The sequence below is a fragment of the Nycticebus coucang genome, chromosome 13, assembly GCF_027406575.1.
Source record: "Nycticebus coucang isolate mNycCou1 chromosome 13, mNycCou1.pri, whole genome shotgun sequence".
NCBI classification, from domain to species: domain Eukaryota; kingdom Metazoa; phylum Chordata; class Mammalia; order Primates; family Lorisidae; genus Nycticebus; species Nycticebus coucang.
Genome location: NC_069792.1, coordinates 74,642,596 through 74,655,413, shown reverse-complemented (window position 1 = coordinate 74,655,413; position 12,818 = coordinate 74,642,596). Strand labels below are relative to the sequence as shown.

The 12,818-nt window shown below is 35.9% G+C and overlaps 1 protein-coding gene across 3 annotated transcripts in view; it reads left to right on the top strand.

Moving 5' to 3' along the window:
* The window catches only part of CSMD3 (CUB and Sushi multiple domains 3), a 1,164,849-nt gene that overhangs the window by 861,403 nt on the left and 290,628 nt on the right, over window positions 1-12,818 (top strand). For all 3 annotated transcript variants that reach the window (XM_053559351.1, XM_053559349.1, XM_053559348.1), the window contains 2 exons: window positions 3,820-3,946; window positions 5,548-5,750. In XM_053559351.1, coding sequence (XP_053415326.1) covers window positions 3,820-3,946; window positions 5,548-5,750 — 330 coding nt within the window. The remainder of the gene's footprint in view (window positions 1-3,819; window positions 3,947-5,547; window positions 5,751-12,818) is intronic.

Genomic DNA, 12,818 nt, shown 5'->3' with positions numbered 1-12,818 from the left:
AAGATTTGATACAAATGAAAGGACATTTGCTGCATGATTAGAAGACTTTAATTATGTTTGCAACCAATCAATTCATTTTATTTTTATAAATATCCCACATCAAAAAATCTTAGGGACTTGACACTATATAAGATTTCGTGGGAAGCACAAGTTATTATTTTTTTAATGATGGATGATCAGATTTAGCAGCTGTAAACAATTCAACACATGGTGAGTGAGGCTTATGATTTCCATGATAACAGAAGATGAAATTCAATTTTAGATGGTGTTCTCTTCTGGCAAAAAATTAATAGCTATGCCACCTGGCCTATGATTAGAATATTCTGTGCTTATTGGCCTTTACTATTTATTATGGCTACATTTTTTTTGCTTCTTTCAAATAAGAAAACTTTTATCAATAATTTAGATTATTCCTAGGTAATTATGTTTCTGAAGCTTATATTGAACAAGCAAATATATAACAAAGCAAATATAATAAATAAGCTTCTTATAATTTTTGAAGCCTGTATTTCATTTTCTTTTTTTTTTTTTTTTTTTTTTAGTGTTTGCCTAAATGTGCAATTAAAAATACATATACACACACATGTAAATTATCCCTTCCTGGGATTGTATAGATATGAGTAATTTATAATAAAATATGCACCTCAATATATAAATGCTTACTTATGGTTATGCTGGAAGACATAATGAAATATTCAGAGGCTTAAAACTATAGATTAATGTGTCTTTGTTACATTGAGCTCTCCAATACATGGTCCCCCCCTTAGCCTCAGTTTTGCTTTCCATGGATTTAGTTATACTTGGTCAACAGTGATCAGAAAACATTAAATGGAAAATTTCAGAAGTTAACAATGTGTAGATTTTCAGTTGTGGGCTGTTGTGAGTAGCATAATGAAATCTCATGCCTTCCTGCTCCATCCTGCCCAGGACATGGTCGTCCAAAGGTCCGGTGTCTCCGTGCTGCCTACACACCTGCCCTCAGTCACTTCACAGCTTTCTTGGTTGTAAGATCAAAAAACAGCCTAGAAAACACTTGGAAATACCCAGGGTTTCAGGCATAGAAAACTACTGTGCTGTTTTTTAATGATGTAGTTTCTCCAAATTGATGAGCGAATTTTGGAAAAATTGCAAGCCAAACAAAATACTGTCTTCTCTTGATTTATGCAGCAGTTTCATTTCTAACCATAAACATTTTTAAACTGATCAACAAATTATTTGTATTGCAGTGGAATTGGGCTCTAAGCTGAGATAATCATGAAGACATTTGTCGCTTGTGTGATTTGTGAGACATTTGAGAGTTAAGTAGGGTGTGGCCCAGACTTCACTGGGAGGACCACTGTGCATGTGACAGGAGGAACTGGACCTGCCCGCTGGTGCTGGCAGCTCTCCTCCCGCACCAACTCTACAGCCAGATTTTGGAATCTCTCACCAGGGGGCACTAATATCTCCCTCCCCGCAGGAGAAACCTTTGCAATAAGGCAGTGTTTCTTAACCTTAGCGCTTTCCACCTTTGGGTTCAAGTGGTTCTTTGTCATGGGGGTGAGGGGATTCCCTGTGCGGTAGAGAACGTTTTTCAGAATCCCACTGGCGATGAGTGCCCTCGAGTTCAGACAACCAGCAGTGACTCCGGACGTAGCCAAATGTCTCTGTATTTCATTTTCATACTGTAAATACAAGTCTTCTATGGAATATGAACTCCAGTGTTAAAAAAATGTTACACTGGCTTATTTAAGGTCAAAATGCCAAGTAATATGCATAGAAAAGAAATATAGGGGAAAGAGCTTTGTTTAAATTCAAGATGTAAGGTAGCACCTGAGAATACCAAGGGTGGCAGATTTGAACTGGCCCCAGCCAAACTGTAACAAAAAAATAGCAGGGTGTTATGGCGGGTGCCTGTAGTCCCAGCTAATCCAAAGGCTGAGGCAAGAGAATCACCTAAGCGGTGAACTGTGAGCTGTGAGCTGTGATGCCACAGCCCTCTACCGAGAGCAACAAAGTGAGACTCTGTCCCTAAAAAAAAAAAAAAAAAAAAAATTCAAGATGTAATATAATGCATGAAACTCCAATTAACTAAAAAATGTAATATGTGGGAATAAAGTATGAAGTATTCTCAAAATAAATGTATGTCATAAATGATAACCACATAACGTCTTAGATACTAGTTCTTACTTCTAAACTTCTAAGTTTTTATTATGAATTAGATTAAATTAGCGTTGCACAAAATAATATCTCCTTAGGCCTCTATGAGTACACTAGTCAAGGTTCTCCAGGGAAGTACAAAATATCTCTATCTATCTATATCTATACCCATATTATCTAAATAGATTTATTTAATTTAAAAAGTTGATTGATACGGCTGTGGAATCTGGTAAGTCCAAAATCCATAGGGCAGTCAACAGGTTAGAAACTGAGGCAGGAGTTAATGGTACAGTTTTAAGGAAGAAGTTTTTTTTTTTTTTTCTTTAGAAAACTTAGTTTTTGTTCTTAGGATCATAATAGCTATGGATGAGTCTACCCACATTTTGTTAGGGTAATATTCTTTATTTAAAGGCAATTGATTGTAGATGTTAACCAGATCTATAAAATACTTTCACACTTAGATTGCTGTTTGTTTAACATACAGGAACTAACATGCAGGGTACCATAGCTTAGCCCTATTGACACATAAAATCAACCATCACAGTGTGGTACAATATGATGTCTAGAGTCCTTGAAATAAATTTAAATATGAGAAGCCTATAAATTTCAGCCCTTAGATTCTGTTATCAGGTTCTTCCAAATGCTCAAACTTTCCGTCTTTGAGCTTCTTTGATCTAATAATAATAATAATCAGAAACAAAAAGTTTAATTCAGTCATTGAATCTAAGTTTGAAAGCTATCGGAATCAAATGTGTTAAAAACGCTTATAATAGAGCTAGGAAAGGTCACGAAGGGGGAGTTCTCATGCACAGTGCCTGATAAAAAGAATTATCACAAAAGATTCAAATGTATAATAAATTACACATCATGTTCCTTGTTTTGGGTTTAGAGATGAAGAGCAATATACTAACTTAAATACCTTATTTATCTTTTCTCCACTACAAAGACTTCTTTCTAGAAGTCTTGACTGTTTACTGAGGACTCCAGACACCCCAATAGTATTATATTAAGTATTATTGAAATGGAGAGGGAATCCTCAGAAAGATAAATTTTTAATAATGTATGACAATACTTATATTTTTAATTCAAATTTTATAAAAATTAGAGACCATATTAAATCAAAACCAAAATAGATTTAAGTGAAGTAAGAAATCTAATAAAAAATACCACTTTGACTTTTGGGAGATTAAAAGGGAAAGAATAGAATGATTTAAAATGAATAAAAGGACAATGAAATTTAGAAGGCCTGAGGGACTGTGGTAAAGATTACTTTTCCTCGGGATAGCTAGAGGATGAATTATTCAGTCCGCTATTTGCTGCAGTGAGAAATTTGCCATCTGTTTCCCTATAACATTATCATTATTTAACAACACATCTTAAAATTTTTGGACATTTATCTCATAGGTTTTGAGTGTTTCCTTTTATAATTCTCCAATTAGGTTTGCTTAATTATCTTTGTGATCTAACTTGAATCTCTACTATTTTATCATATAATATATGCTTGCTTCAATATATACTTCAATCTGAAAGTGTATATACAAGTGTGTACTTTCAAGAAAATAGAAAAATCAGCTAATTTTCTCCTTAATGTGAAAAATATATACTGTTGGAAAATTTGTATATTGTCTTGAAAAGATTGACCTTACCTTTTAACTTACATTTTTTATCACTTTTTATTAGCTGAATGTGGAGGTCGTTTTAAAGGAGAATCATCAGGAAGAATCTTATCTCCTGGTTATCCTTTTCCCTATGATAATAATCTACGTTGCATGTGGATGATTGAGGTAGATCCAGGAAACATTGTCAGGTAAATGGATTTCATTATTTCAAAATTACTAGGGAATCTGAATTACCTAATCAGTCCCTTTAGGAAATAAATATCAATATTTTTCAACATTTTTAGTCTTGGCAAAGGAAAATTTGGTTTTCATGCACTTACGAAATGAAAAATGATATTTATTATCAGGATGTATTGACTTATGGGCTGCTGAAGTAGTTCCTATCACCCTTGGTAAGGAAGATTCTCAATTGAAAATTTTTCTTGTTTTCTGTGGACATTGCTTCCTTGATTATTGTTGACCCCAGATGCTGAATTTACATTTTGACAAATCTACAGAGTTGTGCAGGACATTGTCATTAAATGAAGTCTCACTAACATCTGTAAGAAATAAGAACAGAAGGGACTATGGAATACCATTTTCTGTCTTCCTCGACCTTCAGCACATTTTTGAAGCATTTGATCTCTGCCCCTGGAATTGTGTTTGATTCCTTTCTCCTTCAGAATCTAGTGAGGTGGCTTACAATTCTTCACACTGTTGCCCCTTATATGAGCCCAAAATGATCATCTCCTAAATCAACATCAATCTTGTTTGGAAGGTCTGTCACGTGCTCTCAGTCCAAGTTGTATTATCGCAGCTTTGTCTGGGATTCTCTTGCACAGACAAGCTAGTTAGTGTGTTTTTTTACTAACAAACAATAACTTTAAAACTTACGAATTGCTACTTTATATAAATGAAATTTCAGATAGGCTTCTCAGGGGTGTACTTCCGTGCTTTGACGGATGCAGTAGGAGCTGGTATAATACTTTTGCAAGGTAGTGTGCAGAATGTGCTACCCAGCTTATTTTTCGTTAGTTTACATTATGCATTGCTTTATTTGAATATTAGAGTTATTAAACTTGAAAATGTTAAATTTTACAAGATTCTGGCACTTAAAAAAATTAAAGAACCAGGTTTGATATTACATTGAAACCCAAGTTTAAAGCTGTAACAATTCATGTAGCAAACAAAACATGGTTAAGCATGTTAGTATAATCAGGTTTCTAATTTTTGCATTGGCCACGAAAGGTACAAGATGATAATTTCATCTAGATTGCACATAAAGAATGGATTTAATATGAGATGGTGGTAAACATACGTACTGTGGAGTCAGTTAACTTGAGTTAAATTTATGACTCCACAACCCTTTAGGCAATTATTTAATCTATCTAAACACCATTTCCACATTTGTAAGATTGAAATAAAAAACTATTACTCCATCATTGGGTCATTATAACAAACAAAGACAATACATATAATGAATTTTGCACAGTGTCTGTCGTGTAGAAAATCCTCTATAAATGTCATTTGCTGTCACTATAGTTAAAATTCATGAACACTGTAAAGAATGTATATTTGAAGTTCCCGTAATTTGAAAGGTGATGTAATAGTATATTTAATTATAAACTAAAGAAATAAGTCATACTGCTCAAGAAAAAGTCATTAGCATTCTATATGCTGTATACAGAGTTCATTTTTAAACTCATAGTAAAAAAATGAGTAGTAAAACCCAGAATTCATATTTGTTCTGTTTATTATTTAAGATCGAATTACTGTTTAAAATAATCAGCAATGTATGTTTGTCTCACAGCCTGCAGTTTCTTGCTTTTGATACGGAAGCATCACATGATATACTCCGAGTTTGGGATGGTCCACCAGAAAATGAAATGCTCTTAAAGGAAATTAGCGGATCTCTTATTCCTGAAGGAATTCATAGCACCCTCAACATAGTAACCATCCAGTTTGACACGGATTTTTATATTAGCAAATCTGGATTTGCAATTCAGTTTTCAAGTGAGTATTTTTCATTTCTTAAATGCAAAATTAGAAGGTTGTTTAAATAGACATCTTAATGTTTCTGTCCACATTTTAATTTTATTTAATAATTTTAAATATTCTTATTTCTGGTTTCCCTACTCCCCCTCCTCCTCCAATGGTAAAATGTACTTGGAAAAAAGAAATATAATTAACTTTGAATATTAATTGTAGGGGCCTTCTCTCCACTTGTCAATCCAATTACTCTTAAAATAAAGATGATGTTAAAGTAATTCAGCTAATAAAATAATTATACCACAAAAGCTTATAATCTGGACACAGTATAAAACTGAATGTTTTAAACTGTGAAGTCTTAGTAGATAAGAAAATGAATACTTGCCATTACAAAAAATGCAACCCTACATTTTTCCTAATTTTATTTTTCTTCCTTAAAGATCTTAATTATATATTGACAGATATCTTTGACAAAATATTTCGGACAACTTTAAAATTAAATATTTCCGATAATAGTGAATATCATTCATTGTTAGTAATTACCAGTGTTCTGAGCTTTTGTTTTTTCTCCTTTTTATGGCACTGCTAAGTGGCTAAATATATGTTGCTCTGTAAAAGGGATTTTAGTATATATGTTGCTCTGTGAAAGGGATTTTAGTTTAGTGGTTTAATAAAACGAAAGAAAACTTAAAAATGTTAAATACTATTTTTACTTTTATTGCCAATGCACGTTTTTTAAGGACATTTCTAATGGATTTTCTGTCTATAAAGTCTTAAAAGTTTTATGAACAGAAACCTATCAAGATTTTCAAGATCATCTATGCAAGTAGTGAAAATCAATAGTATTCAAAGTGTCAGGATTAAAGTCCTGGCTCCTGACTCACTGCTGACTTTGAGCACCTTCCTTTATCTCCTGGGGCAGAGTTTTCTAACTGACATAGGAATGCTGATCTCACGTATAGGTTATTAGAGGAACACAATCATGTGTACAATGTATCTGGTATTGAATATATAGCAGGTGCCTCACAAACTATTATTTTACATGAATAAATATAAAATTGAAATACTTTGAAAATCATATAAATGATAAAAGAAAGCATGAAATGAGAGTCAAAAATATATTGATTAAGCAAACAACCAGTCAATGTAGGTAAGAAAATGACTTAGTAGACTCTTTGCTTATGAAACACAGTTCTTTGACATAACTGACTATCACAAATAAATTGTTTTGTATTATACAAACCGAGCTCATGCAAAAGAGAAGTGTAAGCCAAAGAGTCAGTATCTCTAAATTTAGACTTTAAATATATCTTTTGAGAAAAAATTACAAAAAAGAAATGAAAATAAGAAAATGGTCACCTAATTGGTGAACATAAATGACTTCTAATAATGACTTCTAAGTAAATACACTGAGATTTAGAAAATCAATTAATTTGTTCAAGGTCATACTACTAGCAGGTGCCTGGAACTCGGACTCAAACTCCCATGTGTCTAACAGGAGATTAATATCACGCGTAGCACACAGTAGTGGTTGGCAGTTATTAGTATGCTGTTATTATTCTAGATACATATGTTATTATGCTAGAGGAAATGGAAAACTTCCAGTTATCATATTATTAGTAAAATGAAGTTCTGCATCTAATCAGCTTGGCTTCCTGATTATAATCCGCCGCCTCAAAGGTCACACTCTCAAAAAGCAGGCGGCACAGACATAGAGTGAAGCCCTGGGAAGGAATGAATAAAGCTGGAGCAAATGCGTATCCATTTTAAAGGAACAGTCGCCCCTGCTTGCTCTTGCCATTTGGCTCTGTAGGAAGATAGGTACTTTTTTAAGTGAAACTTGAAGTAAGGAATTTTATACAAAGTCATATAATTTCTAAGTAAACAAGTAGTATCAAAGAGAAAGTAACTGGACTATTGGCCAATAAGCCATTACTGTGAGTCAAATTTGGCTTGCAGAGTTTGCTACTTCAGTACCTTACCTAAATTCTTCTTACTTAGATAAATCTATTTTATCCTAGCCCTTCATTCATTCATTTATTCATTCACTCATTCATTCTAAGAGAGTCAATTAAGGACCAGACTTTAAGCATCTTTATCTTCAATTAATTCTCAAATGCATCTTCCCTTTCACTCAGGCAAGTCTTCATTTCATAGGCATGCGTACACACAGCTGCTTTCTGTCATGCAAGTCTTCCTCTTTAAATGTTTTTTCTGCTCCCTGGTGCTTAAATTCTGCTCATTTCTCCAGACTCATTGCCAAGACTACCCTTTAGTAAAACATTTTCTGACAGTCCCAGCCCATGCTCCTTTCACTAGCTGTATTTTTGATTTTTATTTCCACATAAAGATCAGCATAAATTCTAGAAGTGTTTTAATTGTGTGATCTTTGCACCCCCAAATGTATTGTGAGTACTGAAATGTCCATATAGAACATAGATTTTGTATAGGATAATCATATAATTTCCTGTCCACACCAAAGATAATTTTGATAGGAAAGGGGACTTGCTATTAAAAAATTAAGCTCAGCTGTTGGCACAAACCAGAAAGGTCCTAGACCTTCAGGAAGTTTGTCATTGTCATTGTTTGTCATTGTCACTTTAATTATCAGATTATTGGGCCTCCTTCCCCTTCTCCACCACAATTTCCATTCCTCTTTTGAGCAAATAGTTGCTATTTATTGAAAGCCAAAATAATCAATAAAAAAAGAATGAGTCAGGCAATAGCAGCAGAACAGTTTTCACAAATAAATGCAACAGATGAAATGTATTTCACCAAACCTGGTGCAAAGCAAATGTAACTGAAATGCAGGTCACACACCAACTTTCTTTTTTTTTTTTTTTTGTAGAGACAGAGTCTCACTTTATGGCCCTCGGTAGAGTGCCGTGGCATCACACAGCTCATAGCAACCTCCAACTCCTGGGCTTAGGCGATTCTCTTGCCTCAGCCTCCCGAGTAGCTGGGACTACAGGCACCCGCCACAACACCCGGCTACTTTTTGGTTGAGGTTTGGCCGGGGTTGGGTTTGAACCCGCCACCCTCGGCATATGGGGCCAGCGCCCTGCTCACTGAGCCACAGGCGCCGCCCCCACATACCAACTTTCTAATCACCGTCAAGCACTATCAGAAGGCTCCTGACTTTCATTTCATTGATCTATTGATTCTTTGCAGAGTCCATTGCTTTGCCTCTTGGTGGTATAGTCGGCAAGCCGCACTGGCCTAATCAGAGCTGCTAAGGTCTGACCTCCTACATCGCTGTCCTTGCCTCTCAGCAGTCAGCTTCCATCTCCCCTGCTTAAATTCCTAATCTGCCTTTCTCGTTCCCCTTCAGTTCCACAGGGAGGACATCCTTGGATATCATGCTGTCATTTGTCCACAGAACAGTTGATTTCAGCAGAGCATTTTCTATACCATTCACTATTTGACCTCTGTTAGGAATCTGCGCCTGCTGGGTAATACAAAATACTGAGGCTTGTAGCTTATTTTGTTGAAAATTCTCTAAGAAATGGATCCGTTAGCCAGGAGAGGTTGAAGTCCCCAGCTTGGAAGGACTTCATGACGCCCTTGTCATTGTTCTCATCCTTATTAATGCTCCCTGCATTGCTGTAACAGTCAACTAAGTAGTCACTTCATTATCCTTCCAGCCAAAACTTTTTCCACATATCTACCTGACTCATCTTTCTGGAATACAAATTCGAAATCACTCCTCAGTTTAAAAGTTTTTAATGGCCACATATATTTAAACTCATAACTTTGGTAATATTATGCAATAAATGCCTCCACAATTTGTCCCCAACCTACCTGCCGGCTTCATTCCTCACTATTTATATTTATATACACACATTTATATACACCCAGCTGTCTAATTACCTTGTCGCTGAAAGGACAATATCACTTCACATTTTGCTTGTTGTGTGTACTCCCTTACGTGACTCCTGCAATACTTACGCCCACATTCAAAATCTATACATTCTCAGTCGTTATCCCAGACCCAGGTCAAATGATACTTCAAGCAATGAGCTTGTAGGCAAAATTACTCACTTCTACATTTGCGCCTCTCTGGCACTTAGTCCACATTATATTAAACTGTCATATGCCCTAGTTTGCTCAGGACAGTCCTGATTTATGCTTATTGTTCTGGCATCCTAATTGGTTTTGCATTTAGCCCGTATCTCCCATTTTTAACAAAATGTTATTATTAATAGTTCTGCTAAAATAAGCCACAGTGTATTTGTTAGATCTCCACTTGTTTGATCTTAGCTGGTAGAATGTGACAGGTGTTTGGAGTGCTCAGAGTAATTCTAGCACTTGGTTAAGTGTGAAAGACAAATACTATTTGTATTTATTTCTTTCCATTTCTGGATGCTAGATATTTACACCTCACCTTCAAGGGTGGCGTGTTACATGCATAGATAAAATGAAATATTCTCCAGTATGAACATCTAACCCATTTTGATCTTGGATGGTGGTAGGAGAAGTATTTAATGTTGTTGCCCTGACATCTACTTTATATAGCAGCCAGTTACGTGACAGTTTGCTGGGTTTGAAAGAAACAAAGCTGCCAGGGCATAAATTGGCAGAATTAGTCAAAAATATGGGAATTAAGTGTTTTTGAAGTAAGTGCAGAAATAGAGGCTGATCAGCTGAACTATAGTCTGAATACTCTTGCCATGAGCATGTATGGATTATGTTATTCATTTTATAGTATAATTTGTTTGTTTGTTTTATGCTGTGTTCTTTTTTGGTTGTGGTATCAGGATAAAGCTGGCCTCCTAGAATGAGTTTGGAAATGTTCCCCCATCCAAGTTTTTGAAATAGACTAGAATTTGTCTTCAAATGTTTGGTAGATTTAGCCATGAATCCCTTGGGCCCTGGGCTTTTCTCTGATGGGAGACTTTTTATTACTGCTTTTATCTCATTACTTACCTTCAAGTTTTCTATTTATGCACAGTGCAATTTTTGTAGGTTGTATGTGCTCAGAATTTATACATTTCTTCTAGGTTTTCCGATTTCTTTGCATATCAATCATAAGAGTCTCTGATAAGTAATTACTTATATTTCTGGGTAATATCACTTGAAATAACTACTTTTTTCATTATGATTTTATTTATTTGAGTCTTTTCTATCTCATTTTATTCTAAAGATGGGTCAAATAGGTCGTCTTTTCACCAAATCCACTTTTTAATTTTGTTGTTTCTCTGTATCTTTTGTTAGTATCAATTTCTTTTTCTTTCTTTTTTTTTTTTTTGTTCTGATCTTTACCTTTCTTTCCCTTATTAATTTTGGGTTTGGTTTATTCTTGCCACTCTGGTTCTTTGAAGGGAGTCATTAGGCTGTTTGTTTGAAGTTTGTTCCTCTTTGATATGGGTGTTTATTGCTATAACTTCCCTCTGGTTGTGGTATGGTGTGTTTCCATCTGCATATATTTCAAGAAAGTTTTTTTAAATGTTCTTTTTAATTTCTTCATTGACCCATTCCTCTTTTGGGAGCCTGCCATTTAAGTTCCATTTAATGTACAGTTTCTCGGTTTCCAAAGTTTCTTTTGTTTTTGATTTCTGGTTTTATTCCACTGTGGTCAGAAAAAAATATTTGATATAATTAAAAAAAAAATTTTTTTTTGAGACAGAGTCTCTTTGTTGCCCTCAGTGGAGTGCAGTGGTGTCATAGCTCACAGCAACCTCAAATTCTTGGGCACAGGTGATCCTCTTGCCTCAACCTCCTGAGTAGCTGGAACTACAGCTGCCCACCACAATACCCAGCTATTTTTAGGAACAGTCTCGCTATAGCTCAGGCTGCTCTCGAACTCCTGAGTTCAGGCAGTCCACCTGCCTCAGCCTCCCAGAGTGCTAAGATTATAGGCATGAGCCACAGTGCCCAGCCAATTTTTTTTTTTTTTTTAATTTTTTGAGATCTGTCCTGTGGGTTAACATATGGTCTATCCTGGAGAATGTTCCATGTGCTGTTAAGAAGTCTGTATATTCTGTAGCAGTTGGATGAAATGTTCTATAACTGTACTTTTTAGTTAAGCTATTGTATTCTGATTTCTGTTTGGAGCTTTATTATATTATTTATCTCTTTGTTGATTTCTTATTTCATTTGTACATTTTTCTCTTGACTTCAGTGAGCATTCTTATGAAAGTAATTTCGAATTCTCTTTCAGGTAACCCTTTTAACTTCATTCCATTAAGGTTACTTTCTAGAGATTTTTCTACTCCACTGTTCAAAATATTTTTCCCTGAGTCCATTTTTCTTGATTATCTGCATTGATATACACACATTATACAAAGCACGTACCTCTTCCAGTCTTCTCAGACTTGCCTCTTACAGGAGAAGACCCCCAACAATCGGTCTGGCCAGAGATTCTGGGGTCTATACCAACTTTTTCCTCTTCATGGAGAAGCAGTAAGTTGTGGTTTCTGTGCACTTCTTCTACACTGAGCCAACGGAAGGAAGCTATGGGGGTATCTCCAGGCTTCCTTAGGTATGGCAGACCTGTCAGAGCTCTGAGATTGGCAAAACAGTTTTCAGTTCTTTGGGAAGCCTCTGAGAAGTCAGGGCATTCAATTCTTGAATCACCTCTTTCTCTCCTCTGAGGGAAGCTGAGAGCTGGGATATTTTTTGCCCCCTCGGTTTATGCCAAGCAGTAAGGAGAACCTACAGCATCAATCTGTCCAGGGTTTCACCTGTTTTCTCCCATTCAGCTAGAGTGTGCTGGTCCCACCTGAGCTCCAAACTGGCAAGACAGAAGTCAGACCTCTATGGCATTCCCTTAGAAAAGTTGGGGTGCTAGGTGTGCAGACTAATCCTTTTCCTCCCCTGAGAGAGGCTGAGAACTGGAGCAAGTTGTCACAGCCCACTGGTGCCACCGCTTGTCAGAGCCCCGAACTGGCCAGGTCTCTGCCAAGCTTAACTAGGTTCCCAACGTGGACCACTGAGCTACCTTGCTCAGGAACAATTACCCTTAGGTGCCAGAGGGCTATTCGCTCTAGCCGGAGAGTGAGAAAGAGTCTTTGAGAGAAAGAAGCAGTCTCAATAGAAGAATGAGTCTTAGCAGCCTTTCCCGGAGAGATGTGGTGGAGGCTTCTGCAGGCG